The sequence below is a fragment of the Staurois parvus genome, unplaced genomic scaffold (assembly GCF_062004578.1).
Source record: "Staurois parvus isolate SC_StPar_1 unplaced genomic scaffold, SC_StPar_1.0 ptg001805l, whole genome shotgun sequence".
NCBI lineage: Eukaryota > Metazoa > Chordata > Amphibia > Anura > Ranidae > Staurois > Staurois parvus.
Window position 1 is genome coordinate 3,299,161 of NW_028319601.1, and position 17,030 is coordinate 3,316,190.

Consider the following 17,030-nt stretch of genomic DNA (forward strand, 5'->3'; position numbering starts at 1 on the left):
TATCTGATTTTATATACTGTATTTTTTCACGTGTCACAGTGATTAACAGCTGCTTTATATTGTGTTTTTTCATCTTAGCGCAGAAATAGTTTTTATTTTATTTAAATATTAATTCCAGTGCCCTGTTTTTTGTTCCATTTAATACCTGCTTATTTAAAAAACAGCCATCTTCTCTAAATGTTCTGACTGCAGTTTGTGCATCCATAATAAGCAAGCCTGAATGGACAATTGCATCCCTTACATTGTACATGGAATAAATGACATCACCTGTGGGCATTATGTGATGCCCAAAAGTGTTCAACTGGCAATATTAGGTAAAATAATTAGTTTGGAGCCTGAAGGCTTTCAAACCTCAGCAAATAGGACATAATCACAACTTGAGATATGGTTTGCGTTAACAGCAGTAAGCTTTGATCTAGTTAGAACATAGCATTGTTAACAAGGTCAGGATCTGCTCTGTACATATCCTGTGTTATAGTGTAATTGCTTACTGGCAGCTGTAGGCGCACTGGATATTATTTATATACCCAATTTTAGGTATCTTCTGACAGATTTTCACAAGGTTTTTTGTATGAGCTCCAGTTCTGAGTGATGCCAGCAATTCCTCCTTTTCACTGCACATTGAAATAATCAAAATTAGGAGCAGATCAGTAGCTCTGGATTAGTCAGTATCAAGTAAGTACCAGTGGCTGTGCCATCATCTTTGCACTGGAAATTAACTGCTGACCAATCAACTCTATGAAACCATACCCTTCCGGTCAATTCCATTAGATCAGTAATGATGCCAGAAGAATTTATGGGCTATGCTGCTGCTATTAGTAATATTTCTATGACTCAACATCTCACAATAAATACATATATGTGAGACATTATTGCAGCCTCCATTTGCTTCTACCTACCAAAGAAGTTAGTAGGTAAAACAAAGCTATTTAATCCATATCTAAAGTTTCAACATAATTCAAAATTTCTGATTCACCATATAAAGCATCCTTCAGATAAACAGCCACAAGCCTCTAGATGAGTATGTTTTGTCTCTACACCCATAGCTGTTAATCTGAAAGATATATTCAACCTCCTCTTGTGTAACAGTTAGCTCTGTATATTGCTTAGCAACATAAAACCTTATGATTGTCATTGTCATTGACTTGTTCCACATAGAAGGTAACACAGCGGTTACAAATATATCTCTATCTGCCGTTTAAGGGTGGTGCAAAGAAGCAGTGTGCAACTTCAGTATACTTGAACATCTCAGATCAGTAAAAGCCACCAGCTGAGAATAAGTAGAATAACTGGTATAGGTTACATTTTCAGATCTACATTCTGGCAGATTTGCAGAACTGCCTAAGCCAAAGCATAGATAGTGCACACATCATGCCTTTCATATTAGGAAAGCAAGATAAAGAGAAGCAGAAGATAGTTGCAGAGGCACATCATGTAGCCGCTACCTTATAGAGGGGGTGTCTGCCTCTGGGGCTTCTGTGATACTGTATCAAAAAACAGCAGGTTAGCATAAAATTGCCTTACAATAAAGAGAAATATAATTGTTAAACATGCGCCTGTACTTAGTGTGCTGTGTAAACTGTCAAACCACTAACAAATAATATGCAACCTTTGCACACACTGATCAGTCTTGTTCTGGCACAATGACTGTCTTCAGTCTGTCTGTCCTAGAACAAGTGTAAGCAATGCAAACTCTCAGAGAGCAACTCTGCACATTACTCTGCTACAAACAACAGTATGTTCTGTCTGAAGTCAAGCTGATCTATGTCCAACTCTCATAAAGGTTTATAAAATCCTACATAAAACAAGTAATATAAGGGCTGAAAAACCCAGTGCAATGTAGAGGAATTTGGCACGGTTATGCTGAGTTAATGCAAGTTATGTGTCATAAAGAAGTAAGTGGTACTGAGTGTATACAGAAATATGTGGCACTTCAAGTTAAAAAAAAATACAGTATTAGCACTGTTTGTAATACAGAGCTTTAAAAGAGAAATATGGCTAAATCTTTTTGGTCATACGTCTCTTCTGGGACACAAGCATTCACTTATTTGCCACTCCTGTGACCCAGAGTCAGCTTATAGCAAGCTATTGCCCGCTGTCAGCTGAAGTCACAGAGCATTCCAGGCTCTGGAAGGATCACAACCGTATTTTCGGGATTCACCCAGCTAACTGACTGACAGCTGGCTCCAGCCCTCAGCATGCGGCTGAGACCTGAAGCCAGCTGCGCCTGCCCCCTCCTTTGCCCGGCGCACCAGTAGGTGCTGGAGGGGCAGAGCAGGGAGCATTGATTGACAGTCACTGCTCTCTGCTCTGAGAATACCAAGAGCTGAGCGATTATTGACCATGTGATTGCTCAGTTCTCAGTGTCAGAGCTGATATGGGACACATGGTATCACACTGATGCTGCAGCATAGAGGTGAGAATGTATGTTTATTTGTTTTTTGTATTCCAATACTTCTCCTTTAAGGTTCTATATGTAATAGGTATGAGGCATGGGGTGTAATAGAGAGGTAGAAGAAACTGTGTAATAGAAAGGTCTCAGGTATGGTATTTTAAAGGGAGATATGGTACACAACATGTAATAGAGAAGTATGAAGCAATGCATGCAATTTAGGTATAAGGTGCTATGTTTAATAAAGAGACATATGGTATTGCATGTAATAGAAAAGCATGTGGCAATGTGTGTAATGCAGGGGTTTGATTAACAGTGTATAACAGAAGCTATGAAGCACCGTATATAACAGAGAGGTATAAGGCACTGCATTTAATACAGATGTATGTGGCACTGTGTGTGACACAGAGGTATGAGGCACTGCATGCAAATAAGAAGTATAAGTCATTGTGTAGCCATTGAGGTATGGAGCACTGTGTGTAAAAAAATAGGTATGAGGTATGGTGTGTAAAGCTGGTCATAGATGGATCAAATCTCAGCCTGTTCAGCAGGGCCAAGATTTGATCAATCTATGGGCAGGCTGGTTGTACTGAAGTCGATCCACTGATCCACTTCAGTACAACCAGTCTGTGGAAGGCTCCCCACAGGCAGAACACAATAGCACTGCAGGATGGATTCTGAATTACTGTGTTGATGGGGGAATCAAGCAATTTTCTTTCCTTCCACCATGCAAATTTGTATAATCTATAGGTCGCTTAACACAGTTGTATGAGAAACTGAATGCAGTACAAATGTGAAAGTTAGAGGTACTGCAAAAAGGTATGAGGTAACGCATGTAACAGAGAGGTGTGAGACATGGGTGTATAATTCAGAGGTTAAATGGACTGTGTGTAATAGAGGGGTAGGAGGCACTGTGTTAAATAGAAAGGTAGGAGACACTGTGTCTAATAGAAATATATGATGCAAAGCATATAATAGACATGTAGGAAGTGTGCGTTAAGGCTAGGTGTGTTTGGCACTTGACCATTAATTAATTTCAACGACCAGAATAAATTATTATGAATGAAATTAATTAATGCCTAAACACTTGATGTGCCTAAATGCGTTACATGCATTTACAAGCATCAAGTGTTTTTTCTGTCCAAACGCTGCTGCCAGGAGGAAAGGTATTTCGGAGAGATAGCCAAATGTCCTTTGAGCACGAGGCCTTAAGACTGGAGAAAACAGAATCAGGAGCAGCTGTGCTCCCCCACATCATCCATCTCCATTTTGTATAACATCGTAAAGAATTCTTTCCCTTTAACCACACTGGACACCACTGAGGATACAAGTATAAGCTATGCAAATGTCCTGTCACAACAGCTCCACCATACCTGTATTCTTTATCGGCACCACATGGGACTCGATTCATGTTGGCTGCAGATATGACTCGTTGCACAATAACATGATCATTGTTATATTTCCCAGACAATGTCAGTTTCTCTGTCATCTCATTCATGCCAGTGAGTTTACCTACATTACAAGGAGAAAGTGTTACTCACGATGTATGCTACTATGTTCAAGCAAATGGACACAACAGCACCAATGTTCATTTCAGGAATTTCTCCCTAGCATACTGTACATTCATGACTACTGTAGAAAATACCCATTCAATTTATACATTTTCAATGTCAGATTAGGAAACAGACGCATTATACATTTATTTTTGCAGAAATTGCATCCTAGGCAATTTGTTGCGGTGCATGTTATGGTAACACGTTAATGAACGTCAAGCTATGTAAGCATTGCATCAAGGCTAGAATGAATCTGCATTGGAGGTACATTGCCTTAGTGCATTGGAAAATTGTGGCACTGCAATACACCAGCACATGCAAATATCACAACACACCACAACTGATAGGTGTGAATGGGCCCTAGATATATTACTGCACATAACTCTATATCATTTCAGCTGATTGCATACAACAGTAACAGTTTCAGGGACTCCAGTCTTTTTATTTACAAAAATGTATTGTTACAAATACTACTTAGTCCCATCAAAGCTCACACCATAACTGCTAAAGATGAAACCCTGGCCTGCCAGAGGAAGATATATTGCTATTCTTTTGTATGTTATGAGGCACAAAAGCACTGGGATCTAGTAAAAAGGTCAGAGGACATTGTCAAGGGGAGTACTGCGAGCTCTCTGAGAAGTAAACAATACATGTAAAATGTCTTAACATGACAATTCGCAAGGACATTGCCGCAACTCACACGCCGTCTCAACCCGTCCCCTCTCACACAGCTACCCCCTCATCCCCCCTCCCCCTCGACATAACCCACAGGGACTTCGTCGCTGCTCAAACTCCCTCCAACCCCCTTCCCCCTCACTCAGCTACCCCCTCTACACCCCTCTCCCACGGCCCCACCACTGCTCTAACCTCCTCTCCCACCCCACCCTACATTCCTCATACTGATGCTCCCCCAACACTCCGCACCTTTGACCTTACTACCATCGAAGAAGTCTCCAGGATCCTCTCTGATGCCCACCTCACCACCTGCCCCCTTGACCCTATCCCCACACAACTCCTACGACCTCCCTCCCCCTCCATCCTACGCTCCCTCACCCACATCTTCAATCTCTCCCTCTCCTCCGGCACTTTCCCTTCCCCTCTGAAACATGCACACATCACCCCCATACTTAAAAAGCCCTCCCTGGATCCCAATGACCCGAACAACCTCAGACCCATCTCCCTGCTCCCATTTACATCTAAACTCCTTGAGCGCCTAGTCTACGCCCGCCTATGCTCTCACCTAAACGACAACAACCTCCTCGATCCCCTACAGTCCGGCTTCCGTCCCCTACACTCCACCGAAACTGCCTTACTCAAACTCTCCAACGACCTGCTAACCGCCAAAACTAATGGCCACTATTCAGTGCTCCTACTCCTTGACCTCTCTGCGGCCTTTGACACAGTCGACCACCCCCTCCTCCTCAAAAAACTACACTCCCTCGGCCTCAGAGACTCTGCTCTCTCCTGGCTCTCATCCTACCTGTCACAACGCTCTTTCAGCGTTACCTATAATGCCACCACCTCCCTCTCACTCCCCCTCTCTGTTGGGGTCCCTCAAGGCTCTGTCCTCGGGCCCCTTCTCTTCTCCATCTACACCTCCTCCCTTGGCCGACTCATACACTCTCACGGCTTCAACTACCACCTCTATGCCGACGACACACAAATCTATCTCTCAACCCCCCACCTCACCCCCTCGGTCTCCGCCCGAATCACACACCTGTTGAGCGACATATCAGACTGGATGTCGCTCCACTTCCTTAAACTGAACCTCTCCAAAACCGAGTTTCTTGTCTTCCCTCCAGCCCGGACACCACCCCCCATTGACTTCTCCATCATGTCCAACAACGCCACCATCAAACCCGCCCCGCAGGCCAGAGTACTTGGTGTTATTTTGGACTCCAACCTATCCTTCCAGCCCCAAGTCCACTCTTTAACAAACTCGTGCAGACTCCACCTCCGCAACATCGCCAAAATCCGCACGTTCCTAACTCCAGAAACCACTAAACAGCTCATCCACTCCCTCATCATATCGCGACTCGACTACTGCAACTCCCTCCTCACTGGCCTGCCTCGCCGCTGGCTATCCCCGCTTCAGTCCATCCTGAATACGGCTGCCAGACTCATTCACCTTTCCAACCGCTCCGTTTCCGCCACCCCTCTCTGCCAATCCCTCCACTGGCTTCCGATTGCGCAACGGATCAAATTCAAAATCCTAACGCTGACATACAAAGCTGTCCACCATACTGCCCCGAACTACATCACTGACCTAATATCCAAGTACCGCCCAGCACGCACACTCCGCTCCTCACAAGACCTCCTTCTCTCTAGTTCCCTGGTCTCCTCCTCCCATGCCCGCCTCCAGGACTTCTCCAGGGTGTCACCCATCCTCTGGAACTCCCTGCCCCAACCCATCAGATTATCACCTACTCTCCTCTCCTTTAGGCGCACCCTGAAAACCCATCTCTTCAGGGAAGCCTACCCCGCCCCCTGCTAACTTGCCGACCTCCTCCACTCTTCCTACCACTCCATCCCCCACAGCTATCTCCTCCTGTGCCACCATCCCCTCCCTCCTAGATTGTAAGCTTGAAAGAGCAGGGCCCTCGATCCCCTCATGTTTTGCATTGTATTGGTATTGTTCTGTCACATGTTCTGTCCCCTTTGTAATGTACAGCGCTGAGCGAACTATTGGCGCTTTATAAATACTGTATAATAATAATAATAATAATAATATTCTGGGGAGTTCTTAATAAGTGTCTGCCACACTTTTCAGAATTCTGTTGTTTATGAATTTGCATTGTACAAGTATTTTAAGGGAAGCACTGACATTTGCTGCATGGAGGTGCATAGAGACTGGAGGGCTCATACGAACACTTCATCTTCAGTGCAGATGAGCTCCCTCCCTGCCGCTGCACCGATCACACAGCACAGGAGTTTTGTAGCTGAGCGGGTGGGGCCTGATGGGGATTCGGAGACACTGGGTCCCATTAGATTTGCTCCCCTTATAATTAACAGCAGGTAATAGGTGGATTCCATGGCAAATGGACAGCCTACTTTTGGCTACAGGATCCACCCACTGTCTGCTGTCATGATGGAGAACTACCCCCTCAGCTTCCCCATTAGACTCCGCATCATCAACAACACTGATTGCTAGGAGCCTGTTGGCTGTGAAGCTAACAGTGTCCTTGAAAATCAGTGACAGGTGGGGCAGGATAGCGGTGGCAAACACTCTGTCTGTCTCTGTATGCCAACTAAAGCTGGCCATAGATGGATAGAATTACAAATGAAAATTCTCATGCCTAGTACCAGGAGCGGACTGACAACTCATGGGGCCCCTGTGTCCTCACCCACACTCAAACTACACCCAAAAAAGCCTATGAAAGGTACTAGGGGCATCTCATGGGGCCCCATACTGACCAGGTGTCCTCGGGCGGTGCCCGAGTACCTGAATGGTCAGTCCGCCCCTGCCTAGTACACACAATGAGAAAATCAGACAAAAAATACTGCTTTCAGAACGATCGTATAATAATCTGTTCATTAGTACACAGCTTTTGAGAGCTGATCATGACACTTCATGCTAAATTATCAGAAGGAACAAGAACAAACATTTCTCTCATAAGATAACAGAACAAACAATTTTCGTTTAATCAGTGCAGTACCCATCCGTATAAAATAGAGTGATCAAGACCGCACATGCTCGGAAATGAAAGAATACATTACAAAACAATACATTACATCATTGCGGGAGTTGTATTCTGTCTTACGAGAATTTTAGTAACTCTGCTAACCTATTTTTTTGCGATATGAGACTTGCATGCAAAAAACACACAAAAAAAACAAACAAACAATCATTCGTTCGATATTCTCATTTTGTGTATAAGGCTCCTTGCGTACAGAAATTCTCAGAACATTTAAATGTTATTCGAAAGATTTTTTCACTTTTACATTTGATTTTGGAATGAATGGACATTACTGAACAAAAACCACGTACACTTAGAAATTAATTTGTTCGAGAAAAATTTTCTATCCTGTTCCTTTGAATTTTCTCATCACTGCAGTCAAAAAAGAAATGTCAATTTGACCCACTAATGATTAGAAAAATGAGCAAACTTTCTTAGGACATTCTTTTTCTAAGAATTTTTGTTATACATTCTACCCATCTACGGCCAGCTTTACATAGTTATATAGTTAGTCTGGCTGAAAAAAGACAAAAGTCCATCCAGTTCAACCATTAAAAAAAAAAAAAAAAAAGTTATAATCCTATACCCACAGTTGATCCAGAGGAAGGCAAAAAGCCCAGCAAGGCATGACCCAATTTGCTCCTGCAGGGGAAAAAAATTCCTTCCTGATCCCCCAAGAGGCAATCGGATATATTCCCTGGATCAACTTTACCTATAAATGTTAGTATCCAGTAATATTCTGTGTATCTAAGAAAGAATCCAGGCCTTTTTTAAAGCAATCCACTGAGCTGTCCAGAACCAACTCTTGAGTGAGTCTATTCCACATTTTCACAGCTCTCACCTCTCATTGTGAAGAAACCTTTCAGTGTTTGGAGATGAAATTTCTTTTCCTCCAGCTGTAAAGCGTGCCCCTTGTCCTCTGTGATGACCTCAAGGTGAATAGCTCTACACCAAGTTCACTATATGAACCACTGATGTATTTATACATGTTGATCATATCCCCCCTTAATCTCCTCTTCTCAAGAGAGAATAAATTCAGTTCCTCTAATCTTTCCTCATAGCTGATCTCCTCCATGCCTCTTATCAGTTTGGTTGCCCTTCTCTGTACTTTCTCCAGTTCCCCAGTGTTCTTTTTGTGAATTGGTGCCCAAAACTGAACTGCATATTCCAGATGAGGTGTTACTAATGATTTGTACAGGGGTAGTAATGATATCTCTCTCTGGAGTCTATACCTCTTTTAATACAAGAGAGGATTTTGCTCGCTTTAGAAACCGCAGCTTGGCATTGCATGCCATTATTAAGCTTGTGACCTACCAGAACTCCCAGATCCTGCTCCACCATTGATTCCTCCAGCTTTACTCCCCCTAGTATGTATGATGCATGCGTATTCTTAGCCCCCAATTGCAGAACCTTACATTTATCAACATTAAACCTCATTTGCCACATAGTTGCCCAATTAAACAGTGCATTGAGGTCGGCTTGTAAATTGGAGACATCCTGTAAGGACGTTATTCCACTGCACAGCTTGGTGTCATCTGCAAAGACTGAAATGGGATTTTTAATCCTAGACCCTATATCGTTGATAAATATATTACAAAGTAAGGGTCCCAACACTGAACCTTGAGTTAGTGTTAATTACGTACAAACTGGACATAATTCTTTTTGAATTTAGTGCAGCCATAGAAACACTTTGTATTAGAGATCAGAATGTAGAGCAGGCCATTTTAAAAAGTTATACAGGCAGAAAAATGTCCCAAATACAGTACTTTACTGAATTCTCCCCACAGTATTATCTTTGCACCTAGGTCAACTTTAAAAATGACTTGTCCATGGTCAGCATATGAATTTTTTATTACTAGTAATTAACAGGACACTGAAGCTATAATTTCTGGACACCTCGGCTTACTAAAGCTGGCCATAGATGGATCGAAATTCAGCTGCTTCAACAGGGACCGGCTGCATTTCGATCCATCTATGGTCATTTCTGCTTGACAGAAGTCGAACTGGAATTTTGGAAAATTTTCATTCCTGAAGTCTTGATCAGTGTATTTTGACATCTCAGCTTATTAAAGCTGGCCATAGATGGATCGAAATTCAGCTGCTTCAACAGGGACCGGCTGAATTTGGATCCATCTATGATCATTTCTGCTTGACAGATGTCGAACTGGAATGTTGGAAAATTTACATTCCTGCGGTCCTGATCAGTGTATTTTGACAGCAGAGGAGTCCCCACTGTCAGAATACAATGGCAGGGTGGGAAGCAATCCTCTATCCACCTTGCTTGCGTGGATGGGGGAATCCGTATGTTTTTATTCAATCAATCCGCTGGCTGATCAGAAAAAAAAACGATCCATCTATGGGCAGCCCAAGTGGTAAATCAGTTACAAAATGATTAAAAAAATGAATGAACTAAGTTGGCTACATGACAATATAGGTTGCCAATATGTCTGAGTATTCGCACCCCCCTTTACTTTTACTGTTTTTTTGTTTTTGTACATGCATTTTGATAATGCCGAGTCATCTTTTTATTGAGAAGAAACCAACACGCTGTATAACAATGTAATTCTGAACATGTTATAAAATATTGTTTGATTCTTGAGTGTTTAAAGTGTCTGCATAAATATTATGTCAACTCTCTTTCTTCCACTCCTTTGTCTTTAATCTGCCTGTCTCTTTGTTGTCTATAATCTCCTCTCCCACGCTCGCCATCACTCACCCTGTTCCCTCTTGAACTCATTTTCACTCATGAAAACAGACTCCATGAGCTCCCCTACAGGTGGCTGGATGGTCACATAGAATTGGCGGGTGTGGGTGCTGCAAAGTGAACACAACATATTATTCATGTTTCCACATGATCACCAGAAACGTTTACAATATGGAATACAGTTTGCCTATGAATGCTTTTAGGAACCTAAAAGAAAAAAAAAATCAGTAAATCTGCGTATGTTATAAATAATGTACCAACCAGAGCTGGAAATTTGCAGCCTGAGTAGAATCACAGAAATCAATGCCCATTATTACAGTGGTGCTATCTCCAGGAGGCAGAGATTCTGTGGGAAGAAGAAATACATTATAGAAAGACAGCAAATAAATTAAGCTGAAATATTATTGATGACATGCGCTAAGTGTAGTAGTGCTAAATAATATGAACACATACTGCATGATTTTTGTATGTAAAGCGATAGTAAACCCAAAACCAAAAATGAAACGTATTGCAGCTTACCAATCAGTAGATGTGGTGGCTGCATTAGTTTTCCTTTTTAGGCTTTTCCCCCTCTGTTTTTACCTATTGATCTGGCCCAGGGGTGGGCAAACTTTTTGACTTGAGGGCCGCAATGGGTTCATATATTGGACCCGGGAGCCGGACCAAGAGTAGATGAATGATGTGTATGTGTCATCCATAGTAAGTATAGTAAGATTCCCCCATAGTAATTAATCCCCCATATAGTAATTCATCCCCCATAGTAATTCATCCCCCATAGTAATTCATCCCCCATATAGTAATTCATCCCCCATAGTAATTCATCCCCCATAGTAATTCATCCCCCATATAGTAATTCATCCCCCATAGTAATTAATCCTCCATATAGTAATTCATCCCCCATAGTAATTCATTCCCCATATAGTAATTCATCCCCCATAGTAATTCATCCCCCATAGTAATTCATCCCCCGTATAGTAATTCATCCCTCATAGTAATTCATCCCCCATATAGTAATTCATCCCCCATAGTAATTCATCCCCCATAGTAATTAATCCCCCATATAGTAATTCATCCCCCATAGTAATTCATCCCCCATAGTAATTCATCCCCCATATAGTAATTCATCCCCCCTATAGTAATTCATTCCCCATATTAAGTCCCCAAGTCCCCCCAGTGTCAATTCACTTACCTTTGCTCCGCGCGTTCCTCTCGCCGTGTTCCCGCGCCGTTCCGGTGTAGCATGAAAACCTGTCTCCTATGAGGATCTGTCCCCCTCGACGTATCTGCGCATGTGCCAGTTTCAGGCATTAGCAGCCGATCGGCGATCTCCTGCACATGCGCAGATACGTCGAGGGGGACAGATCCTCATAGGAGACAGATTTTCATGCTACACCGGTCTTCAGGGCGGACTGTGAGAGGAGCCTAGCGGGAGCCTAGCTCCGCGGGCCGGATTAAAAGGTCCACCGGGCCGTATACGGCCCGCGGGCCGTAGTTTGCCCATTGCTGATCTGGCCAGTAACACACTTCCTGTATTAGAGTGCCTACACTCTATATGGAGGAGCAACTGAGACACCTTTAGACAGCAGCATTGTCAGCCTGGGAGCGGTAGATGCACCTTAGACACAAACAAATTGAAGCCAAACTCCAGCTAACACTTTTGAAGCAGTTACAGCAATATGTTCCTTTTGGGATAAAGGTTTTACATGAATAAATAAAAGATGATTATTGTAAGCACCACTGTCAGTGGTAAATGGTTTGTCTCAACCCACTAACTGCTACAACTGCAGAACAACTAGTTCTGTTGACAGACAAACTGCAATATAATAAATATTTGCTTTTGGGTTTAATACTGACTGTTGTTTAAAAAGAATAAAAAAAGAATAAAAGTCAGCAAATACTGTAGCTTCTGACTTTTAAGAAACAAGCACTTAAAGTGGTTCAAAAGGCTCAAGGTTTTTTTTCACCTTCATGCATTCTATGCCCAACTAATATTCACCTAAGCCCCCTCTCGATCCAGCGATGTGCACTGGAGTCTCGGCTATCCCGGGACTCCCTCTCCTCATTGGCTGAGACAGCAGCGGGAGCAATTAGCTCCCACTGCTGTCAATCACAGCCAGTGAGCAAATGAGAAGAGAGAGGGGGCAGGGCCAAACCACGGCTCTGTGTGCGAATGGATACACGGAGTAGAGGGTGCCCCCATAGCAAGCTGCTTGCTGTGGGGGCACCTGACAGGAGGGAGGGGCCAGGAGCATTGGCGGGGGACCCGAGAAGAGGAGGATCTGGGCTGTTCTGTGCAAAACCATTACACAGAGCAGGTAAGTATGGTCATGTTTATTTTTTTTTTTTAAATAAGCTTTTAAAATCACTTAAACAAGGAGTCCAGCGCTGTCCTCCCCACATTTGAGTCTGCTCTAGGCTTACACTCTTCAGAGCCTTCATCTTGGATGTATGAGCTGGCTGCGACTTCCTGATGTTTCACAGCCAGGCCCCCACTGCACATGTGTGAGGCACAGCAGTGCTGTGGGACTAGTCTTACAGCCTCCTGGGACATTTGTGACAAGTCCCAGCAAGCTGCAGGCTGAAAAGGGGGTGGTTGAGGGGGTGGAGGAGTCCCAAATGAACTTCATTCTTGCCTAGGTGAAAAAAAAAAAATCTTAAATGTGTTAGGGACAAGGGGGTGATCTGGTACTATCACTTCTGAGTGAATGTCCACTTTATCAAAGAGAGAGATGCTTCAAGTGTTATTAATACCTAATAACACCTAATAACACCTGGTTCACAAAGCTCTTTAAGGCCAGCTTCACACCGTTTTTGTGTTTTGACAATGCACCATGCCACACCATTGCACAACTGCAGTACACTGGGAAAAACAGTGCAGGCGCATTTCTATGTCAGTGCTAACGCACCACAGGTGTAAATGGGGAGTTAAAAGCAAAGGTTCAAAGAATTCCAGACTAGACACTAGGCATTTGAGCTGGCATACCCACAATGCGGGTGTCACATACCTTTTAGTATTGGGGATGGGTGATTTACCAGGGGTTCCCTCCAATAAAGAGGATATACTTCCCATATCATTAGTGTCAATGCCAGTGGGCATGCAGGGCAAACTAAAAGGCTTGCTTTAGTAGAGCTGAAGGAAAAACTTTATTTCTCATTGTGGATAGAACAAGGGATGGATATAACCTGTCAGGTTTTTTTTTTGCCATCTGTGAGGGAAACTCCTGGTAGTCACCAGGGTCAACAGTACTAGTGTCCTCAGAAATTGAAAACAAAGACAGAAGCAGCACCTCTATAGTATTAAAGGGTTATTTATTGTTAAAACAAGGGGGCTCACAAATGGCCACTCACATGATGAAAGAAGAAAGCAGGCACATCTGTAATGCTGCAGGGTCTCTGTTGGCAGGTCATCTCACCGCAGGCCGTCTCGGATGATTGGAGAGGGCTGTGAACCTATTCCTTGTGTGGGTATAGGAAGCAGGCAGCTCTGCTCAGCAGCTTCTACCCCCTATTTTGTGTTGTGTACAAACTATCTGGAACTTACTGTATGATTCCACAAGCTACAGCTAGGAGTTGCTATTTTTTCACACATTGGGGGTGTCAATTTTCAGTGATGAAATCCTTAGCACATTAGGTTCTCTTGAAAATCAGTGTACCATAATAATCATTTATTACTTAAAGCAGAAGTCTAGTCTTCTTACATTTTGATTCCCTGGTCCCCCTTCTCCCTCCTCATCAACACGCTAATTACATTTTCAAATAAAACATTTCCATTACAAACTTTATTTTGGACCCAGTGATTTAATCAATGGAACTCTGTGCCTCTCTATGAAATTCAGGCAGATCATGGCTTGTGGGAGAGCCAGCAGCGGGCTGTATGTAGCTCCCTGAAAACATCACAGTACCCTGCATCAATACTCCTTTCAAGAGCCCTCAGCCCTGAAGGAGCGGTCTGGCTCTTGGAAGGAGTTATGCAAATATCAAAATGCCTTGATGAGTGGATTACAGTCTGAAAGATGGGCATTCCTAGCCAGACTGTATCTCCATGTAGTCTGCCCTAGGTAACATCCACATCTGACGGAAAACCTCCATGACTGAAAGAATTGAAATCCAACGAATGGAAGGGATGAGAAGAAAAATTCCAGATGATGCTGGATGCTCTCCAGTTGGGAAGTGAGGTGGACTCTGACTGGCTGCAACTTCTATTGCACACTGTAAAATGCTCACAATGTGCAGTGAAACCACTGTAAGCAATTTCAGTATAGGAGAGAACCTGTGCAAATGGACAAGAGTCAGTAACTTTATTAGAGTAAAATTAGGGCCCGAGATCAGCTTTAACCACTTGCCATCCGGCCGTGATATATAAACGGCCGGACAGTGGCAGTCCAGGGGTGGGTTGCCATTCATAAACGGCACCCGCCATTTTGGACTGTGCGCGCTCCCTGGGAGCCGGTGCCCGCTGTGTCCTCCAGACAGAGTGGAGCACCGATCGTCGTATGGGACCTCTGTGTGAGGTCCCGATCATGTGATCACTGATTGGCCAATCAGTAATCACATGCAGAGTAGTAAGCAAGATATCACTTCTGACATCATTGCTTAATACGTGTGAACTCTGTGAATGATCACAGAGGTCACATAGTACAAGGCTATTCACAACAGCCTTGTACCATGTGACAAGCTGTGACCAATCACAGCTCACACAGTATTTCTCAATGGCTGCAAGAATGCAGCCAGAAAGGAGGAGAAATTATTGCTTTTACAGCCTTTATGGGTGTAAAAGCAATCAGTGAGAAAAAAAAAAAAAAAATCACCCCCCACAAATAGTACAGTGTCACCATGGTGACACTGTACTGTTAGGGTGAGAGTATGGAAAAAAAATTATAATTTTTGGTTATAAACTAATTTGGGTTATTTTTTTACTAAAAAGATAACTGAATACATTTTGGCTAAGATTTATGATGAAATATTATTTATTTGCAAAATTGTATAAGAAAAACACTTTTTTTTTCAAAATGTTTGGACATTTTCATTTATATAGCAAAAAAAAATAAAAATCCCAGTGGTGAATAAATACCACCAAAATAAAGCTTTATCTGTCTCAAAAAAATGCTAAAAAATTCATATGGGTACAGAGTTGCATGACCGCGCAATTATCATTCAAAGTGTGATAGCGCTGAAAGCTGAAAATTGGCCCGGACTGGAAGGGGGTGAAAATGCCTGGACTTGAAGTGGTTAAGTTACATTTCCCCATCTCATCAGTGCCAGTTAAGCCTCTATTTACCTATCTCTTTGAACTCTTTTATCCTCATGCCAGATTGCAGCTTGGGTTCATTGATCCGGATACTGCGAACCTCACTCTCAGAGTTGTTGGATATTTGCATCTGTACAGACACCATGCGATGGTCTGGTGTAAAAGGCTGGCGACTAAATACATATTCCACAGACAGACCCTCCCCTGTCATGCGATGCAGCAACTCAAAGGTCCGCCCAGATGAGAACATTGGACTGATTACCTAGCAAGAAATACACATGAAATATTAAGATAATGATTTAAAATACATTTATTTTGTTGAAATTGCCTAAATATTATGTAGCACTAGATGAGAACAAAGGAAGTCCGATCGGCTGCACTCCAAACAATCCACTTTACTGAACCAGGATAAAACCAATACAGACAGTGGAAATACAATGGGAGACTGGCAGGTAAACGCATTTCACGCTAAAGACAGCGTTTATGCTTTACCCAGTATGGGCACAATATATGCTAAAGACAGCACTTATTCATTGCCCATTATGGCCAATAATGAGCCCCCCATCTAAGAATAGCTGGGACCTTGATGTCCTCACAGGACTCCTGAGGCTTCGCCTCTCTCTCTCTGCACTAGAGGCACAGCCCTCAGCACAGGGGTCTCCTCCAGCAGATTGGACCCTTGAACTCTGCACCGTGGCTGCCAGGCCTCAGAATATTAATATTTTCTCCAACCACCTACTGGACAACCCCCCTCCAGGGTTTGGCCAGAGACCCATAAATATTCAGGCTATTTGTCCTACTCTCCCTCTCATTTCTAAACTTCTAGAAATATCCACAAGACAGGGGAAAGTAGCAGAACAGCCTGAGAGACACTGAACAGGCTGCCTAGCAGGCTACTCTGAACTAGGAGGATGCTACATCTATAAAATGTAACTCACTGTGGGAGACAGAGAAGTATCTGTTAAGGACAATCCCTCCAGATCAGTCACCAGACTGGAAGATACAATGTTTCCTGATGTTACCACTGGAGCAGATGGAGCAGAGACTGTAAAGAAAAGAAAACACTAATAGCAGCAGTATAGTGAACATAAAAAAAAAGAAGTCCAGCACAGTTGTTAATAAAAAGAGCAGCATTTGCTGCAAAATTTAATCCGGCGCTGTCTCTAGCAGTAAGTCTGCTTCTATGCTAAATGGTTATTCTCTTCTGGATTGAATGATAACCAACATCATGCCAGGGCAGCAAGGTGGCTAAATGGTTAGCACTTCTGCCTGGCAGTACTAGGATCGTTGGTTCAAATCCCAACCATGGCACCACCTGCCTGGAGTTTGCATGTTCTCCTTGTGCCTCCATGGGTTTTCTCCAGGTACTCCAGTTTCCTCCCACACTCCAAAGACATGCTAGTAGGTTAATCAGATTCTGTCTAAATTGGCCCATGTATGTATGAATGTGAGTTAG

General features: G+C 43.1%; 1 protein-coding gene across 14 annotated transcripts in view; it reads right to left on the reverse strand.

The window, feature by feature from the left end:
• Positions 1-17,030, reverse strand: part of LOC149434226 (AP-3 complex subunit beta-2-like) — a 151,503-nt gene that overhangs the window by 2,366 nt on the left and 132,107 nt on the right. For 9 of the 14 annotated variants that reach the window (XM_089663982.1, XM_089663980.1, XM_089663983.1 and 6 more), the window contains 6 exons: positions 16,513-16,619; positions 15,605-15,836; positions 10,588-10,672; positions 10,339-10,436; positions 3,766-3,904; positions 1,446-1,484 (listed from right to left, as the gene is read on the reverse strand). In XM_089663982.1, coding sequence (XP_089520108.1) covers positions 1,446-1,484; positions 3,766-3,904; positions 10,339-10,436; positions 10,588-10,672; positions 15,605-15,836; positions 16,513-16,619 — 700 coding nt within the window. The remainder of the gene's footprint in view (positions 1-1,445; positions 1,485-3,765; positions 3,905-10,338; positions 10,437-10,587; positions 10,673-15,604; positions 15,837-16,512; positions 16,620-17,030) is intronic. The other 5 variants (XM_089663985.1, XM_089663984.1, XM_089663986.1 and 2 more) reach the window with 1 other exon arrangement.